This window comes from Podarcis gaigeae (genome assembly GCF_964106915.1).
Source record: "Podarcis gaigeae genome assembly, chromosome: 15".
NCBI classification, from domain to species: domain Eukaryota; kingdom Metazoa; phylum Chordata; class Lepidosauria; order Squamata; family Lacertidae; genus Podarcis; species Podarcis gaigeae.
Window position 1 is genome coordinate 22,936,006 of NC_139692.1, and position 18,557 is coordinate 22,954,562.

Here is an 18,557-nt window from a genome sequence, read left to right on the forward strand (position 1 = left end):
TTTGCAGTCCATTGGTGCACTGATCCAGGGTACACAATCAGATTTGCCCTGCAGGAGGGGATGGTGGTGTTGTGCTTGGGTCCTACTTGCAAGTTTCCCATGGGCATCTGGTTGGCCAGCATGAGAACAGTATCAGGGGAGGATTTGGGGCAATGCAAGCAGTGTGGTCACACCGGGTGTGCCGCCAAGGAGGGCACCTTCTTAAAGGCCAGCATAAACTTGCTCAGCTTTGGGAAGGAGGCGTGAGGGCTCTTACAGGGTCCTAGAGTCCTCCTTCCTCCTTCCCAAAGCAGGGCTAGTGCTTACTGGGCTTTGGGAAGGAGAAGGGAAGGTTCTAGGGCTGCCAGAGTCTTGTGCCCCCTTCCCAAAGCCTGGCTTAAGCAGGCGCAATGAGAGCTGAAGGGCAACATGTTACCAAGTTCCACCTTTGACAGGATGCTGAACTAGATGGCTTCATCCAGCAGGCATCTTCTTATGCAATAGGAGAACTGACACTTCACTCTACAGGGTGGTCCAACACACGGCCCAAGGACTACATGTGGCCCCCGGGACCTTTTTTGGTGGCCTTTGGCAACATTTGAATCATTGTCCACACACCTCACAACCTTCATCAACTATCCCTGCCATCCAACTGTCCCGCTTGTGGAGAATCCATGTTCAGAGGGGGGAAATATTTTACTTCACCTGCATTCAATGTACTGCCCTGCTGAAAGGGGGTTTATTTCTCCTGTGGCTGCCATGGGATCTTTAAAGAGGAGCAACTGGAGAACCTATGGTGGCAGCAACATCAGCTAAGGATGAGGGAGGAAACATTTCTTCCATCATCACCCTACCCTGTGCCTTCACCAGTCACCATTGCCTTTTAATCATCAACATCATATATATTGTACTTTAATTTTTCTCATATGGTCTACCACTCTAGTGGCCTGTTGGGATAGGAAGATTTTAATTTTTGTTGTTGTGATCTTTGCTCTGCAATGCCAATCTTCATGCCTAGTCCCCAGCTGCAGAAATGCAGCGCTGATGGGCAGAGTCAGTTTGCACATACTCAGAAACTACTGAAACTCTGATAGCGCACTCCCACCCCATGTGCAATGATGGGTAGGAGGATCACAATTTCATGCAAGGCAAAAGAGAATCTGCTAACCACATTTCTCTGTCTGTTGCTCAGCTCTGATTAGCGCTCTCTCTCTCATGGCTATTCCTCTCCCCGCCCCCCACCCCAGGATTTGGGAGGGGGAGGAACAGCAGCCAACAACATACTTGGTGCTTCGGCACTTTGGAGTTTCCCAGCAACTACAAAACACAGTTGACATCTTTATAACCTGAAAATGCTGCCGAGCACTGCTTGGCAACCAAAAAGCCCTTCCTTCTTATTCTTTCTTGTTTTCTCCTTCCTGGTTGTATGGTGTTCAAGTGAGAAATATTGTCTACATGAGACCCAAGCATAGCAGAGTTGGAAACATGGGTGTAACCAAGGAGGATGGGGGGGGCAGCTGCCTTCCCTCATTCAATAATAAATAAATAGAAACACATAACAAATTTAGGTTCTGTCCTTCCTTAACAAAAGGCCTGCCCCTCAACAAAAATTGTGGCTACTCCCATGGTTGGAAAGACCTAAGCCACATTCACACCATGCATTTAATGTTGCACTTCAAACAGTCATGGGTTTCCCACAAAGAATTCTGGGAGCTGTAGTTTATTAAGGACGCTAAGAGTTGTTAGGAGACCCCTATTCCTTCCCCAGAGCTACAGTTATCAGTGTTCCCTGGGGAGACGGATTAATTGTTAAACCACTCTGTAAATTGTAGCTCTGTGGGGAGAATAGGGTCCTCCTTGATCCTTAACAAACTACATATCTCAGTATTCTTTGGAGGAAGCTGTGGCTCTTTAAAGTGGCATCACAGTGTGACTGACCCTGAAGAGATGCATAAACTCCAACCGTTTTCTCCCTTCTTCACCGGTGAATAGATAAACCTGAGACCTTCACAATAAGGACAGTGATGTGCTGTGCCACATTCTCTCCACCAGCAACCTAATTGTCGTGAGTTTCTCAAATGTTGGGGTTGAGAGGGAAAGGGTTTGAGAAGAAATGAGCATAGCTGCATAGGGGTTTCTTGGGCTGTCATGAGCATCAATGTTCACTTAGCTCAGGCATGGCCAAACTTGGCCCTCCAGATGTTTTGGGACTACAATTCTCATCATCCCTGACCATCTGGAGGGACAACTTAGCTCTCCAAAAGTTCTACTCTTCACTATCTTGTCCATGCAGGTGGTACAGCCTCCTAGACCTCTTTGTCACCTGTCATTTGCTTTCTCCAGTTCTTATTAGTTTAATATCCTCCCTTTTAAATATACATATCATCTATCCATCTTCAGACAGCTTCCTTTAAGTATATTTCCGCCTGTTACTCTGGATAGCCATTCCTTTCAATTATAGATCTTTTCTCTGAGAAGGTGCTTCAGTAACGAACCCTGTGTTGTAGCCTGAACTCCCAGTCTAATTTTCTCATAGTCTTTGGACCAGGTTCTTGAAGCTGACTGCAGATCACAGCTGTAGGGCTGAGTCCCACCACAATATTTGTTGTGTTGCCTGCTGGAACTTGACTACAGGATTCTGCCTCCATAAGAGCACTGATAACTTAAATTGGTATATTAGCAAGACTTTATAACAGGGCTGTTAACACCAGCCTGCAGCAGGCTTTGCACTAGATGAACCTTTCCCAGCCTGATGCCTTCTGGAAATTTTGGACTACAGTTCCCATCATCCTTGACAATTGGCCATGCTGGTTGGGGTTGATGGAGTTGGAATCTGAAACAAATGGAGTGTCCCAAATTGGGGAAGGCTGATTTTAAGATGTTTGAAATCTGGAGGTGGTTGTGTTTAAGGGGACAGTGGAAGGTTGCCAAGTCTCTTCTGTTTGGTCCTGAGATTCAGGTGTCATGGTCTTTTCTAACAGCCTGGGATTTAAATGTGCTGTTACCAGCTGGTCTCAAGTTGCTACACTTGAATTTGGGGCTTGGGAATGCAACAGTAGTGCTTTTTAAAAAAACATTTATTTCAAGCTCGTATATCAGGATATCCAGTGATGATGAATGTTGGAAAATTCAGGACAGATAAAACATGTCTCCATGCAGTACAGAGTGAAACTGTGGAACTCATTCCCACAGGAGGCAGTGAGGCTGAAGTAACAATTCCCAGGGATGAGGGACCGATTGTTAAATTCTGGGAACTGTAGCTCCATGAGGGGAATATGGGTCTCCTAGCAGTTCTCAGCACCCTTAACAGACTACAGCTCCGGGAATTATTTGTGCAGAAGCCATGACTGTTTAAAGCAGGCATAGGCAACCTCGGCCCTCCAGATGTTTTTGGGACTACAACTCCCATGATCCCTAGCTAATAGGACCAGTGGTCAGGGATGATGGGAATTGTAGTCCCAAAACATCTGGAGGGCCGAGGTTGCCTGTGCCTGGTTTAAAGTGATATCATAGTACTTTTAACATATGATGGGAATGTGGCCACAGAAAAATTCTGCTCATCAACTGCATCTTTCCACCTGGAGATGCTGGGGATTGAACCCAGGATCTTCATCATGCAAATCATGTGCTCTGCCGTTGACCCATGGTCTCTCCAACAGCTTAAGTTCCGTGGGACATTCTCCCCAAGGAAATGCATGTAGCACTGTTGCCTTAAGGCCATTAATAGCAGGCAATGCACTATAGCTGTTAGTTAATACATCTAACTAAAAGTTTTAATTAAAACAATTTGTTCAGCTGGAGGGAAAAACCCTGACTGGAAATCCATTAGAATAAAATAAATTGTAACCACGTTGTTGCTTGATTTATAATGATAATAATATAATACTAAGGAGACAATTTGCAGATAGAGAATTACAGGCAGTCTGCTGTGGGTTTCAAGGAAATGAATATCTATTTTTCCCCACCAAGCCTTGAGATGTCTGAAACCATGAGAACAGAAAAATGTTAGATGCTTGCAATGAACACATTCTATTGTAGTTCATTATCTCCTTGAATTTTTGTGACGTTTGTTCCTCTCTTTTTAAAAAATTGTTCCAAGACTTGGCTTAGGCATTTCAAAATATGTCTTAGGGAGTGTGGCAAATAAGCGATTACACTTTTCTTTTCTTTTTGGAAGGAATATGTGCCTTTGTTTTTAAGGGGTGTGAGTAACACCTAGAACCAGGCGATTTGTTTAGCTGCTTCACAGGTATCAACTGGTGATGGTATTGTGTGAAGGTAATGGTATTAGAAGGGGACGTGGGTGGCGCTGTGGGTTAAACCACAGAGCCTAGGACTTGCCAATCAGAAGGTCGGCTGTTCAAATCCTCACAATGGGGTGAGCTCCCATTGCTCGGTCCCGGCTCCTGCCCACCTAGCAGTTTGAAAGCACGTCAAAGTGCAAGTAGATAAATAGGTACCACTCTGGCAGGAAGGTAAACAGCATTTGCATGCGCTGCTCTGGCTCACCAGAAGCGGCTTAGTCATGCTGGCCACATGACCCAGAAGCTGTAAGCCGGCTCCCTCAGCCAATAAAGCGAGATGAGCACCGCAACCCAAGAGTCGGCCACGACTGGTCCTAATGGTCAGAGGTCCCTTTATCTTAATGGTATTAGAATCTATAGACAAAGATGCTCAATATGTCTGGATTTCCATGGGGGAAGGAAAAATATCACTTGTCTCTTTAGAGGCCAGAAAATGATCTCGTAAGGAATGTAAAAGGTTAGAGTAACGAAGGGTTGACTTTTGTTTGTGAATGTGCCACCCATATTAATCACAACACAGAGAACTTCCTCATCATCGAAGGTGAAGTCAAACATGATGCTATTCAATGGAGCAAGTTCTCATGTTTAGCCTTAGGCTACTGAGTGATGTGAGATCAAGCAGTATACCTGCTTGTGTGAACCAAGCAATAGGCTTTATCTGGAGCTGGAATGGGAGTGTAATTATCTTGAAATCAACCACATATTTCTTAAACGGGGGGGGGGGGGGATTCTGTGAAATTTAAGGTGGGTCATGTTGAGCTGGAGTTTGTCAATATTTGTTTAGAGTAATCCTTTGTGGCCTTAAAATCTATTAATCGATTAGGAGAGTTCTTCCATAATTCCTTTAAGTTCAGAAGATCAGCATTGAGAGAATAACAGTGATTTTCCAAGGATTACAGACTTGGGATAAGTTTGGAATAAAAATTTGAATTTGGAAGCTTATATTTTCTGGAACTTTTAGGTTTGGGGTGACATCTGGCAAAAACTCAGCTATCCAAGTCATGAGAATAACTGGATTTGAAATACTTGTTCTGTTTATGAAACCTAATTGTGAGTGAGTAATCTTTCAGCAGCTCAAAATTGAACTGTAACCCATTGGCCAGATGACATCCTTTTTGAAGGGGAAATTGATTTCTGTATGTGGTTTATTATGCAATTATTGACACAGTCAATATATTATGACTATACCACACACACTCTTTCTCTTTAACACCATAAAACACTTAGGGTAATCTTGTACAGTTTAGTGAATAAATGAAAGTGTTTTCCAGGCAGCTTAAGAATGATAAATTGACTTAGCAGCTTAACATTTACAGACCCTGAAGGCCACTGGATTTGCAGATAGAGGCTTTTAACTCCCAATGGGATGTCTTCCTCTGCAAGTATATGAGAGGAGGGTTCCATGTCTCAACTCTCTCTTCCTTTAAGATACTGAAACAGATGATGAAGAAATGATGCTTTATAAGTGCAGAGTAACTCAATGCTTGGAATTAACTAGTTCGGTTAAATGAAAGTAGTTGCCATAATTTCCAGGAGAATGGAAGGTGAAGTTCATTTGCGGGTAGAACTTCAAATAATTTATAGCTTATCTTCATAGTCATTCCCTCCCTCAGCAAGAGGCCTGGACTCTTAGCTTTCATTTTTTTAAAAAAAAGTAAGTCAAATGAACATCTATGAAAGAGTTAGAAAACAAATTGTGGAGGCAGTGTTCTAAAGCTTGATTTAGCAGATATGGAAGCACTGCTGTAGTTTAATCACTGTGGCTAAGCAATAATTTGGGAGAATAGCAACTGAACTACAGTGGTACCTCGGGTTAAGAACTTAATTCGTTCTGGAGGTCCGTTCTTAACCTGAAACTGCTCTTAACCTGAGGTACCACTTTAGCTAATGGGGCCTTCAGCTGCTTCCGCACGATTTCTGCTCTCATCCTGAAGCAAAGTTCTTAACCCCAGGTACTATTTCTGGGTTAGTGGAGCCTGTAACCTGAAGCGTCTGTAACCTGAGGTACCACTGTAGTTGTTTTGTAAAAGGATAAATGGGAATCAATTCCTTTTAAAAATAAACTTTTGGAGTACTAGATTAACTTGGTGGTGTAAGGCAGCATCTGTTTGCATCTTCTTTCTCCACTTCCTGATCGGTCCCCAAATCAGATTATAAGACTCTCCTATATTATTACCAGCTGCATTTAGAGAACAGTTGGAATGTTCTTAATCAGCAGCAGATCTAGAAATCCAATAAGGCTGTTGAAATAATTAATAGAAGAAAGTGTGTGTGTGTGTGTGTGTGTGTGTGTGTGTGTGTGTGTAAAGATGAGAGAGAAAGAAGTTGACCTCACAAAAAACCAAAATGAGTAAAATCTTGGCACACTCGCTCTCAGTGCATCTTGGCTTTGTAGGTGATCTGGGCTATTAAAACCATGATAAGAATCTCACAAAGGAGAAGAGAGTTTGCAACCAGGAGGTGATGTGGGTCATTTTGCCAGTGGAATTGATAGGAATGAAAAAGGGGCTTTCTTGCTAATGCACATATGCTAACAAAGGAAAGTTGGCCTTTCCTAGCATTCAGAAGCCAATTGCTAATGAAAGCCCACCCACCCACCTCCAATTTGAGAATACAAGTAAAGGTAAAGGGACCCCTGACCATTAGGTTCAGTCGACTCTGGGGTTGCGGCACTCATCTCACTTTATTGGCCAAGGGAGCCGGCATACAGCTTCCGAGTTATGTGGCCAGCATTACTAAGTTGCTTCTGGCGAACCAGAGCAGCACATGGAAACGCTATTTACCTTCCCGCCGGAGCAGTACCTATTTATCTACTTGCACTTTGACATGCTTTCGAACTGCTAGGTTGGCAGGAGAGAATACAGGTAGATTCCACTAAAGTGCATTTGCTCATGGTTTGGGACATGGCAGTCTGCATAAGCCTCCACTTGCCTAGCTCTTTTCATCCAAGGGTCCTGCAGTCAATTCACGGATGTGAACCACATCTGGCTGGAACCAGTGAAAACTCAGTATGGTTCAGGAACAGGCCTTTCGCCACTGTACATGTTCCACATCCTAGCTCTGAGCAATAAGCTGCAATTCTTCACTTGTATATGTTAAAAGAGTGTCAGACACATCTCTCGCCGATTGCTGAGTCATAACATGCTGTGGGCGATGGCACTGCACTCCAAACACAACTGCCGAAGCCACGTCTTGCCAAGTTGCTCCACGCTGCCTTGATTAGGGAAGACTCTCTCCTCAAGTCAAAGGTTCAGGTCACTCGGAGGAGTTTTCCTGATGCTGTAAAATTTGAGTGTGTTAGGTCAGGCACCCCACAGATAACAGCAGTCACTGAAGAGAGACTTTTGGCCTGTAATATTGCCGGCATGCTGTCTCCCAGGGAACACGGTTCTGTTCTATTATTTAATAATGCCAGGCTAGCACTTTGGAAATAACCACTGCCATATCAAAACACACAAACACACACACACACACACACAAAATGTGGTTTTCATTTAATGCGCATCCTTGCTGCTTGCCTGAAGCTTGGGTTGGGAAAGTTAAGATTCATCCTTGCAAAGATGGCATTTTCTTTCAGTTATAGACACCTGAGGCTTGATAGTGTTTGAGGGTTTGAGTTCTCCCTGATGTTGAATTGAGCTCCATTTTTCCAGAAAAGCTGGGTATTTTGAAGGTTGCATTTCAAAATCAACAGTGTCTATTGTAACATTGTTGTTTGTTTATTAAGCTTTCTTGAAAATATAAATTAAAAACAAAGCATTAAAAATAGACGCAAATTTTGAGTATTAATATAACAGGCTCAAGACAGCTCCATAACTATATATACTGATGATCTTAACTCTTTCTCCTTTAAATTTTCTTTACAGGGTTTTTCTTTATACATTCAAACATTTGTTGTGGTTGCTTTTATACATAATGCATGTCACCAACTTCCTCTTTTTTCAGCAAAGTGACCTAGCAGTTTGAAAAAAAATTCATATTTACCAAAGCCAGAGCTCTGATCCAGGATCTTATGGCCTTCAACAGAACAAGAGCATCTGAAGAATAGTCAGATAGGCAGCAAGGCCAGGAGGAGGGGAGAGTGAGACAGTGCTCTGAATACTTTTTGTATTTCTGAGGAACCAGGGAGATGGAATTTTCCACATTTTACATCCATTTCATTACTTATGTAAGCAAGCCTGTGCTGGAGATGGGTGGGCCATTAAGGAAAATTCAGCAGGCCAGATGAGGCCTAAGGCCAGTCATTTGCCACCCCTGCTGTGGAAGGGCTGGTCTGGCCTCCTCCTTCAGCAAAACTGTTGCCACACACTCTTTTGCATACGAAATCTCCTCTGGCTCCAACTCTCATTAGCCATCTGCCCTTTGTTTCACAGGTTGACAATGTACTCCGTGGAAATGGATAACCTGTCACAGAGACAGGAGGATAATATCATTCAAATGAATCAATAGTGCACAGGCAATTTTTGTGTCGCCTAATGATAATGTGATTGTGTCCAAAACACGGTTTAATCCCATGTCTCATCTTGTTCTCCCTGGAGCTTCCTGCGCCAGAGAAATCAGACTTTTACTCTACTTTTCCTGAGGCCACAAAGATCTGTGGAATCAGCTAAAACAGTTACAGGAATAATTGAGGGGAGAGAGAGAATATTATAATAATGTATTGTATTTCTGATTATGTGGGCAAAATTCATATCCAGAACTCGGGGTACGAATTTCCTTCACGGCTGCAATTGCTCAGCTAAACGGAGGGCCTGATGGCTTCTCACTTGTGGGGAGCAGGGGCCGGCTTCCCCAAGATAACAGACCCTATTTTCCAGGGACAGTCCCAAATCTACAGAAGCTGTCCCAGTTTCTGGTTTGATCCTGGAATGTCCCGCTTTTCCTTAGGACATCCCTATTTTCATAGAAGAAATGTTGGAGGGTATGGAGTTATGCGATCCCCAAGCCAATGAGATATGTAACTATACAAGCTTTAGAAGACATCTGAAGGCAGCCCTGTATAGGGAAGTTTTTTAATAATTAATGATTTATGTTTTTATAAGGACGGCAGGAGAACATACCACTAAAGAGTCCCGAATTAATTGAGCCGCATATGTTTAGTCTGGAGAAGAGAAGACTGAGATGTGATATAATAGTCACCTTCAGATATCAGATATCTGAAGGGTTGTCATGTGGAAGATAAGGAAGTATTTTTTTCCCTGCTGCTCCAGAGGATAGCACCCGAACCAATAGATACAAATGGCAAGAAAGGAGATTTTGACTAAACCTTAGGAAGAACTTTCTGACTGTAAGAGCTATTTAACTGTGGAATGGACTACCTCAGAAGGTGATGGACTTTCCTTCACTGGGTGTTTTTAAACAGAGGTTGAATAAACATCTGTCAGGGATTATTGCAAATACAGAGGGTTGGACTAAGATGGCCCTTGTCCCCTCCAACTCTGCAAGTCTATTATTCTATGTTTTTTTAAAAAACGGATTAAGTCACATTTTGGCACAAACTCCTTGGAACCTTTTCAGTTCCTTAGATTCCTTCATTTCACTTCCCCTTATGGACTACTGCTCTTTTCACACTTCCTAATTCTGCTCGCTCGCTCTCTCTCTCTCTCTCTCTCTCTCTCTGTTTTGGTTCTTTGATTTCCTTTAGGAGTTTTCGCTCCAGCGGCTAGAGAGCCATCTGGATGATCGAGTGAACATCATGGCCTTTTCCATTTTCAACCAGTCCCATGCTTTCTTCCAAGAGTTTGCAGAGAGCCTCAACCAGTCGTGGCTGGAAAACTGTGATCACATTCCTTTTACTGGGCCAGCAGTAAGTAAAACAGATTTACATCAATTGGTCCTCAACCCACAGTGTAATTAGGGCTTGTTGGGAGAGAAGATGAAGATAGCATGAAGAGGGGATCACAGTGGTGATTTGTTGAGGGTCTAGAACCTTATGTATCTCTCGTTCATTGCTCCTTGTTGATCACGTTCCAACAAACTAGATGAACGTAAAAAAAGGTATAATTCCATGGCATTCTCAAAACAGGTTGAAGGGTTATGAGGAACAAGGTCATTTTTGTGATAGCAATCCATCGGTGTGATTAAGAGTTCTCAGTTCTGGAGAGCTTTGGAGAATTCTTTTGTGCTACCTGCCTACTTCTTTCATGGCTTCTCAATGCCTTCATGCCATGTTGTAGGCATCATGAGGACATCAGATCAGCCACTATAGCAAACAAGATGGGGGACCAGATGGACATTTGGTCTGATCAAACAGGGTTATGGTGTTTCAAACTCATTTGCTTTGTTTACGTGAGTCTCAGGAAGGGCTTTGATGAATGGAAAGGTGGCTTCTAAATTTAAATGAATCTTTACCCCAGGCATAGGCAAACTCAGCCCTCCAGATGTTTTGGGACTACAATTCCCATCATCCCTAACAGGACCAGTGGTCAGGGATGATGGGAGTTGTGGTCCCAAAACATCTGGAGGGCTGAGTTTGCCTGTGCCTGCTTTACCCTGTCTTGTTCTCAGTAAAGACTAGTTTACATGTTATCCCCTATTTATAGCAACATGTTACTATGTGATAACCAGCTCAAGATGTCTCTGCATGTGCAAAATTCATTTTCTTCACAAATGAGTCATTGTAACTAGGAATATGTGCCCCATTTAAGGTTGCATTCTCCTCCTCTCAAACTCCCTGCTTATGGGTATTAATTATAATCAGAGTATGATCTCATAAATTCATTCAAACCTTTCAATGCACCCTAGAGAGAATGTTTACTAGAATACCATTCCCAATATTGCCACAAACACAGTAAGAGCTTGCTGGATCAGGCTAGTGGCCCATCCAATCCAGCATCATTTGTCTAGAAACGATCCTCTTCCTTTTAGGAGATGTTCACAAAGGGTACAAAAACTACTAGGGTCCTTCCTCCTATGCAGCAGAACTGCAAATGTTCACATGTAAATAGACAGAGCATTGGGTGTCTTGTAGCAGCTATCTTCCTTCTTCATGTAAAAGGTCAAAGTGACCTTAAAGAAGCAAACTAGGATCTCTGTTTTGATTGCATCACCCATCCTCTGCCCTACAATACCGGGGATGGTTGACATCTAGCAGATGCTGAAGCTTGCTACAAACTGCTGCTTGCTTATATTTGAACCTGCTGTTTATTCAGCTGTGAGCTTACAAGCTTACATGCACATTCTCTCTCTCTCTCTCTCTCTCTCTCTCTCTCTCTCTCACACACACACACACACACACACGGCCTCCCTCGCTATCTACCCTTCCTCCAGCCCAGGGAGATGCTGCAGCTAATTCATTGCCCAGTCTTACTTTATACCTGATGTGATCCCTCCATTGCTAACTGCCCCAGGTGATAGCTGAGATGCATTAGGGATAATGCTTCCTAATAAAGCAGGAAATGTTAATGGCGGGCAGAAATAAAAACTGAATTCACCCTTCTCCCTTTCCCTCGGCCCGCATTTACGGTGCTTTTATATTTTGCTTTTGTTTTGAGTTCTTATTCTACTGTACATTATTCACCTGCTTGAAACTCGTTGAAAATAATGCTCAGACCTTCTCTCCCATTTGGTAGCTTTCCCTTATAGAGACTCAAGACCCCATGTTGCATGGCAACGTGTGCATTACAGGGTACCGACACCATTTTTAGAAGCAAAGTAGCTTTGAGGAGGCATTTAGCACAGTGAAGAAGTGTTGGGAGGGGAAGGGGTACAAAAACCTTTCCCCACAAGCTAGTTCCCATCTCCAGATTGCCTCCCAGGTGCTTCTCTCCCCCAGATGCATAAGTGTCCTCAGAAACACATCTGAAACCCGGGGTGGTGGGTGGGGACAGCTTGGGGCAGGGGAAGAATAATACCTGTTGGAATAAAGGATTACCGTATTTTTCGCACCATAGGGCGCACCGGACCATAGGGCACACCCAGTTTTTAGGGGGGGGGAATCAAGAAAAAAAAATATTTCCCCCCCCAGCCCCAAAGAGCAGCGTACAGGCTGCACACAACCTCTCCCTGCCAGAGGGGTTGTGCGCAGCTATGGAACAAGCCAAGGCAGTGAGCGGGATGGATCCCGCTCGCTGTTTTGGCTTCCCCTTTAGCCCCGTGCAGCCTCTACCTCCTGGGAGAGGCTGCGTGGGGCTAAAGAATCCATAGCCCCATGCAGCCTCTCCTTGCTGGAGGGGTTGCGCGCAGCTATGGAAGAAGGCAAGGCAGCGAGCGGGATGGATCCCGCTCACTATTTTGGCTTCCCCTTTAGCCACGTGCAGCCTTTCCTTGCCGGGAGACGCTGCGCAGGGCTAAAGAATCCATAGCCCCGTGCAGCCTCTCCCTGCCGGAGGGATTGTGCACGGCTATGGCACAAGCCTGCATTCGCTCCATAGGATGCACACACATTTCCCCTCAATTTTTTGAGGGGAAAAACTGCGTCCAATAGAGCGAAAAATACGGTAAATGCCATCTCCCATGGTCTCGCACTTGCTCTCGCACTTGTTGCAAGTTGCTGGCCTTGGCCAATCTAACACAGGATTCTGCAACCTGGCACCCTCCAGATCTTCTGGGCTACAGCCCCCATTTATTATCCCTGACCATTGGCCAAAACATCTGGAGGGCATGAAGCTGAGAAAGGCTGGTGTGACATGTCGAAACCAGCTTTTGATTTATCCTGAAGAAACTCTTGTTTTGGTGCTGTTGGGAGATCTCGATCCCCTGCAAATCAATCCTCTGATGAAGCCACGACGGTCAAACTACTTTAGATTTCTCGGGAAGAGATATTCTGTATGGCATGGAGTGGTGGCCACTTCTCTCCAGTAAATTGCTCCTGCTTCTTTCCCTCTTTTTGCTAAAGGAAGCATTGCACCGCTGCTCAGTGGTCCTTCTTGCACAGCAGCCCGGGAAGCTGTCAACCCATGTTCTGAAGCCTGGGTGACTGTAGCAGCAGCTGTCAGAACCGATAGCTAAGGCATGTGAAGAAAGCCCCCTGCCTGCACTCTCAGTAATACTGCTTATTAGCATCCTCAGCCTCCAGCAGTATCTGGTCTCTTCTGACAGCAGAAAGAGTTGCATTGAAGAAAAGTTGCAGGAGTCACTAAGTCATGGGTAGGCAAACTAGAGCCTGGGGGCTGGATCCAGCCCAATCACCTTCTAAATCCGGCCCATGTACGGTCCAGGAATCAGCGTGTTTTTACATGAGTAGAATGTGTCCTTTTATTTAAAATGCATCTCTGGATTATTTGTGGGGCATAGGAATTCGTTCATTTTTTCCCTTCAAAATAGAGTCGGGCCCCCCACAAGGTCTGAGGGACAGTGGGCCGGCCCCCTGCTGAAAACGTTTGCTGACCCCTGCACTAAGTCTTCCTTGCTGTGAGATGAGGCCAGACATGGCACTGCCAGAAAATGGGTGTGTCAGGCGGATTCAAGCAACTCCCATGGCCAGTTGCCCAGGAAAGCAAAAAGACAAGGAATGTCTCTTACCATCTGCTTTTTATTCAGTAATTACAGAGAGAGGCTTTGGAACCCAGCCTCTTGGATAATGGCATTGTCCCGAGTGAATCTCCACTCCCTCCGTCTCTCCCACTTCCTCATGTGTCAGCCCTACAGGTGCTGACAAGTGCCCTTTGCCTTTGAGCTCTTTGCTCTTCTACTTTCAAGGCTCGCCAGGTTCCGGGAAAGGGTGTGTGTGTGTGTGTGTGTGTGGAATGCTTTCTAAAGACACTATGCCTCACTGGTGCTTCCTCTTCCTCCTCCTCCTCCTCCTCCTTTCCCATTATTTCCCAGCTTTTTCCCTTATCTGCCTCTAAGCTGTGACCTCCCTCAAACCCCTGTTGTAATTCTGAACTGTCTTCCTCTTCTCTGGAAGGCTGGGGAGATGGTCTTCACCATTCTTCCTCTGCCCAGTTCCTGACATTGTGTGAGACAGCAGGAGGCAACTCTGAGACTGGAAGGGCCCTCCATGAGTGTTTGTAGGTAGCATTCAGACAGCTGTTGCTGCAGTCATCCAGAGACATCACAACATAAAGTGGCTGATTCACAGGGTGTCATAGTATTTTCCTAGCAACACAAAAGCAACATTTGTCTTGGTTTGTGGAAACCACTCATTATCCATGGTGGAAGGACTTTTAAATCCACACAGGGAATTGTTCGTTGTTTTCCTTGTGACATTTGGTGTCAATAAACTCTAGCAAGGCGCAATTCAAGGAAAGGTCCCAACTGCCTAGGGATTTACATGTTTACCCATCAACCTCAGGGGAGCTGAACCTCCCCAGGAAGCTCTGAGCACCAAATCCCTGACAGCTGGGCCTGCCAGGAGGTTCCACATAAGCCACGGAAATCCCAAGGCTTTCTTGCTAGGAGACAGTGGAGCATGTTTGCAAAAGGAGCAGGGAGGTATTTGCTGGGGGGAAAGGAAAAAGAAAAAAAAACTTCCAATTAATCACACTGCAAAGAAAGGAAATCAGGGGAAATCATTAAAATTGCAGATGGCTAGATTAGGTAATTAGAATGTAGGCTAAAGCAGATGTTTGTAATTAACTGTTTATTTCATTGACAGAAACCCTGATTGTACCAATGGATTGTGGCACTTCTTTTTACTGTGTTAAATTTGGGGGCAAAGATATAGTTGTTGTTGTTTCTATATCTGTCTCTATTTATACACCTCCGTTTGATAGATCTCCAAGTGTGGTTTCCTAGGAAATGCAGGATTTATGCTCACAGAGTTTGTTAGAACAGCCCCATTCACCTTTGGGCTTTATTCTGATGGAAATTTTACTTAAAGTTTCAAACAACACACCCATGGTTTGAGAGTGCTAATTGTAGAGATGTGCAAATTGTGATTAATGGGCTTTAGATTGTTTCACCCATTCAATAATTCAGATGTGTAGGCCCATTATTGTGCATGGCATTTTAAATGAGGCTGGGTCTCTGCCCCTACACGCTTACAAGCTTACATTTAACAAAGGGCAGACATTCCCTTTAGTCTAGGAATGGCAGCTGAATCCATCACTATTGAAAGCCTCTGCTCTCAAGTGAAATGGAAATTCTGACTGGTGTGATGTCTCATGATAGCTCATGCCTTGTTTGTATATGCAGTTCTACACCCTTTGCCATAGTCAATGAGTGACCAGTGTGCAGGAGTAAAGCAGCTCAATGCTCTTAGAGGGGAGGAAGAAATATTCCCCACTATTCAGTTTTTTTACTTTTTATGCAGTTTCCAGAAGGAGGTTCCTTGGTCTCATCTAATGATTTTGGATAAGCCCTGGAACAAAAGAGGAAGCCACTGACTAGCTACCTCCACCCCAATCCCCAGATTGCATTTTGCTATAATTCATTAGCATTATTTACAACAGACAAGGGACAAAAATTAAAACGCACCACCCATGATACAATATACGATAATAAGCAAACGAGCGGAGGTTTGCAAAAGGGCTATTAATGTCAAAAAGAAAAAAAGATGAGGTTTTTCTAAAGGGTTGGAGATTTGATCTAAGGTTTTGAGTGGGAAGAGATGAGGGGAATGTATTTCATACCAAGTGGGTGGCAGGAAAGCCCTGAGGATCCACACAATAGCCTTCTTATGGAGAAATACTACTTAATTGTCTGCGGCATCTGCCATATGAACAGAATCACAAATTGCTTTATTGCATTAAATAAGACTACAGATAAATAGTGGCAGAGGGAGTTGGCAATTAAGAGACCCAGACGGAAGTAGGAAATATGGTTTTCAGGCGAGGGTTGGAACAAGCTGGGAACCGATGAGCCAGAAAGGAACTGGGGAGGCTTCTGCAGATGGTAGGCTTCACCAAGAAGATGTTGCTGGGCGTTCCCCATGTTGAGATTGAGAAGAAAGTATATGGTGTAGAAGGCGGAGAGCGTCAATTTAGTTTGCATTTAAAGACTAACCTGCCTGACTCTCACTTCTTGAAATAATAGGTGAAACGAAACACAACCATCCTTTAGAATTCATACTTCTTGAATTTTACAGTGCAGTTCTCCAGCCCAATAATGTGTACAAAAGGCATGTAATAAGGCAGGTGAGGGACACAGGTGGCGCTCTGATCTAAACCACTGAGCTTCTTGGGCTTGCGGATCAGAAGGTGGGTGGTTCGAATCCCCGCGATGGGGTGAGCTCCCGTTGCTCTGTCCCAGCTTCTGCCAACCTAGCAGTTTGAAAGCACACCAGCGTGAGTAGATAAATAGGTACTGCTGTGGCAGGAAGGTAAACAATGTTTCCATGCTCTCTGGCACTCGCCATGGTCTTCTGTGCTCCAGAAACGGTTTAGTCATGCTGGCCACATGACCCAGAAAAGCTGTCTGCGGACAAACACCAGGTCTCTTGACCTGAAAGTAGAGATGAGCGCTACACCCCATAGTTGAATTCAACTGAACTGTCCAGGGGCCTTTTACTTTACCTTTACTAGGGTAAAGGTAAAGGGACCCCTGACCATTAGGTCCAGTTGCAGACGACTCTGGGGTTGCGGCGCTCATCTCTCTGTACTGGCCGAGGGAGCCGCCGTTTGTCCAGACAGCTTTCCAGGTCATGTGGCCAGCATGACTAAACTGTTTCTGGAGCAATGGGACAGAAGCCAGTGTACACGGAAAGGTCATTTACCTTCCTGCCGGAGTGGTACCTGTTTATCTACTTGCACTTTGACGTGCTTTCGAACTGCTAGGTTGGCAGGAGGAGGGACCGAGCAACGGGAGCTCAACCTGTTGCGGGGATTCGAACCGCCGACCTTCTGATTGGCAAGCCCTGCGCTCTGTGGTTTAACCCATAGCGCCACCCGCATCTTTACTAGGGTAGAGTGCATAAAAATGCACATATGAGTGAAATTAACATTTAAAAAATGCATTGTGTTAGGGGAAATTGCTTTGCAATAATATGCATATTAGGCAAAAGAGCATTTAAGCATGTCTATATTGGAAGAAAATTGCACTAAAACGCTGGTGAGTTTTCATGAGGACTTTTTTTAAAAAAAATTGCATATTATATTGCAGTCTGGAGAACTAAATTTAAACTTGGAAGAATGAGAAACTGTGTGAAACTGAAAGCACTGGTCCACCTTTGGTCAGCATCAAGGCAGAGAGAAACATGCCACAAAGAAAGGCAGTAGAATGGGTGATGGGAGTGAGTGGGAGTCATGAATTGCGGGTGCTGAAATAGGCTGTGACAGGATCAGGTCTAAGGCAGGAAAGGAGTCCATGGGATCAAGTCCAAGGAGAATATATTTTTTTTAAAAAAAATAATAATTAAAAAGGAGGGAAAGAAAGAGGAACGAGAACCTCCAAGGCTCACAGGAATCCCTTAATTTATGCAAGACCAATAATCCGTTTGTTTATTCATTAAAATAAATTTCATACCCTGTCATCTCATAATGGAGCACCTTGCAGTAACCTGCAGTAGAATAACAAAAGCAATATTTTTCCAGAAAAGCAGCAAGATAAATAGAAGCACAACGATCACCACCAACTCATTGATGGCTAGGGGCTAAGGGTAATGTTGGATGCCGTGCAATCACCTCTCCATCAACAGAGAGGTGGGCTACCATTTGCAAGGGCTCCACCACATCAGAGACTGTGCTGTGATGCAGATTCGCATGAAAGTGGAAAGGCCCACAAGAAGAAGAAGAGAAGAGTTTGGATTTGATATCCCGCTTTATCACTACCCAAAGGAGTCTCAAAGCGGCTAACATCCTCCTTTCCCTTCCTCCCCCACAACAAACACTCTGTGAGGTGAGTGGGGCTGAGAGACTTCAGAGAAGTGTGACTGGCCCAAGGTCACCCAGCAGCTGCATGTGGAGGAGCGGGGAAGCGAACCCGGTTCACCAGATTACGAGTCCACCGCTCTTGACCACTACACCACACTGGCTCTCACAAGTGGGGTGAGGCGGGATGGTGGTGCTAGGGCAGTTTTGTCTCTCCCAAGGGGCCTGATTCCCTGGCTCCCTAATGTACATTAGCTTGGAACTGGAATAAAATGGAGAGGGAGAGAGAGACAGAGAGACCACTTGCCCTGACTCTACCTTTTGCCCCAGCTAACACACAGCAACAGTGTTTCATGTTGGCAGTGGAGACACCACTCGGTCCTTCAGCTCCTCAACCATCTTTGCTTTTCTGATCAAACAACAATAAAACTGAAGTGGCAGAGAAAATAGCAAATCCATGTTTGCAATGGGAATAAACCCTGAGGCAGCAATTCAGAAGCCCCAAATGGGCAGAGAAGGAACCTTGCATGACAATCCCATAAAGTTATTGGAGGAAGGGCAGAATAAAAATGATACCAATGGAATA

General features: G+C 44.5%; 1 protein-coding gene across 4 annotated transcripts in view; it reads left to right on the forward strand.

Annotated features, from left to right (window-relative positions):
* Window positions 1-18,557, forward strand: part of GRIK4 (glutamate ionotropic receptor kainate type subunit 4) — a 476,479-nt gene that overhangs the window by 353,293 nt on the left and 104,629 nt on the right. For all 4 annotated transcript variants that reach the window (XM_083713950.1, XM_083713948.1, XM_083713951.1 and 1 more), the window contains exon 8: window positions 9,928-10,089. In XM_083713950.1, the coding sequence (XP_083570076.1) occupies window positions 9,928-10,089 (162 nt within the window). The remainder of the gene's footprint in view (window positions 1-9,927; window positions 10,090-18,557) is intronic.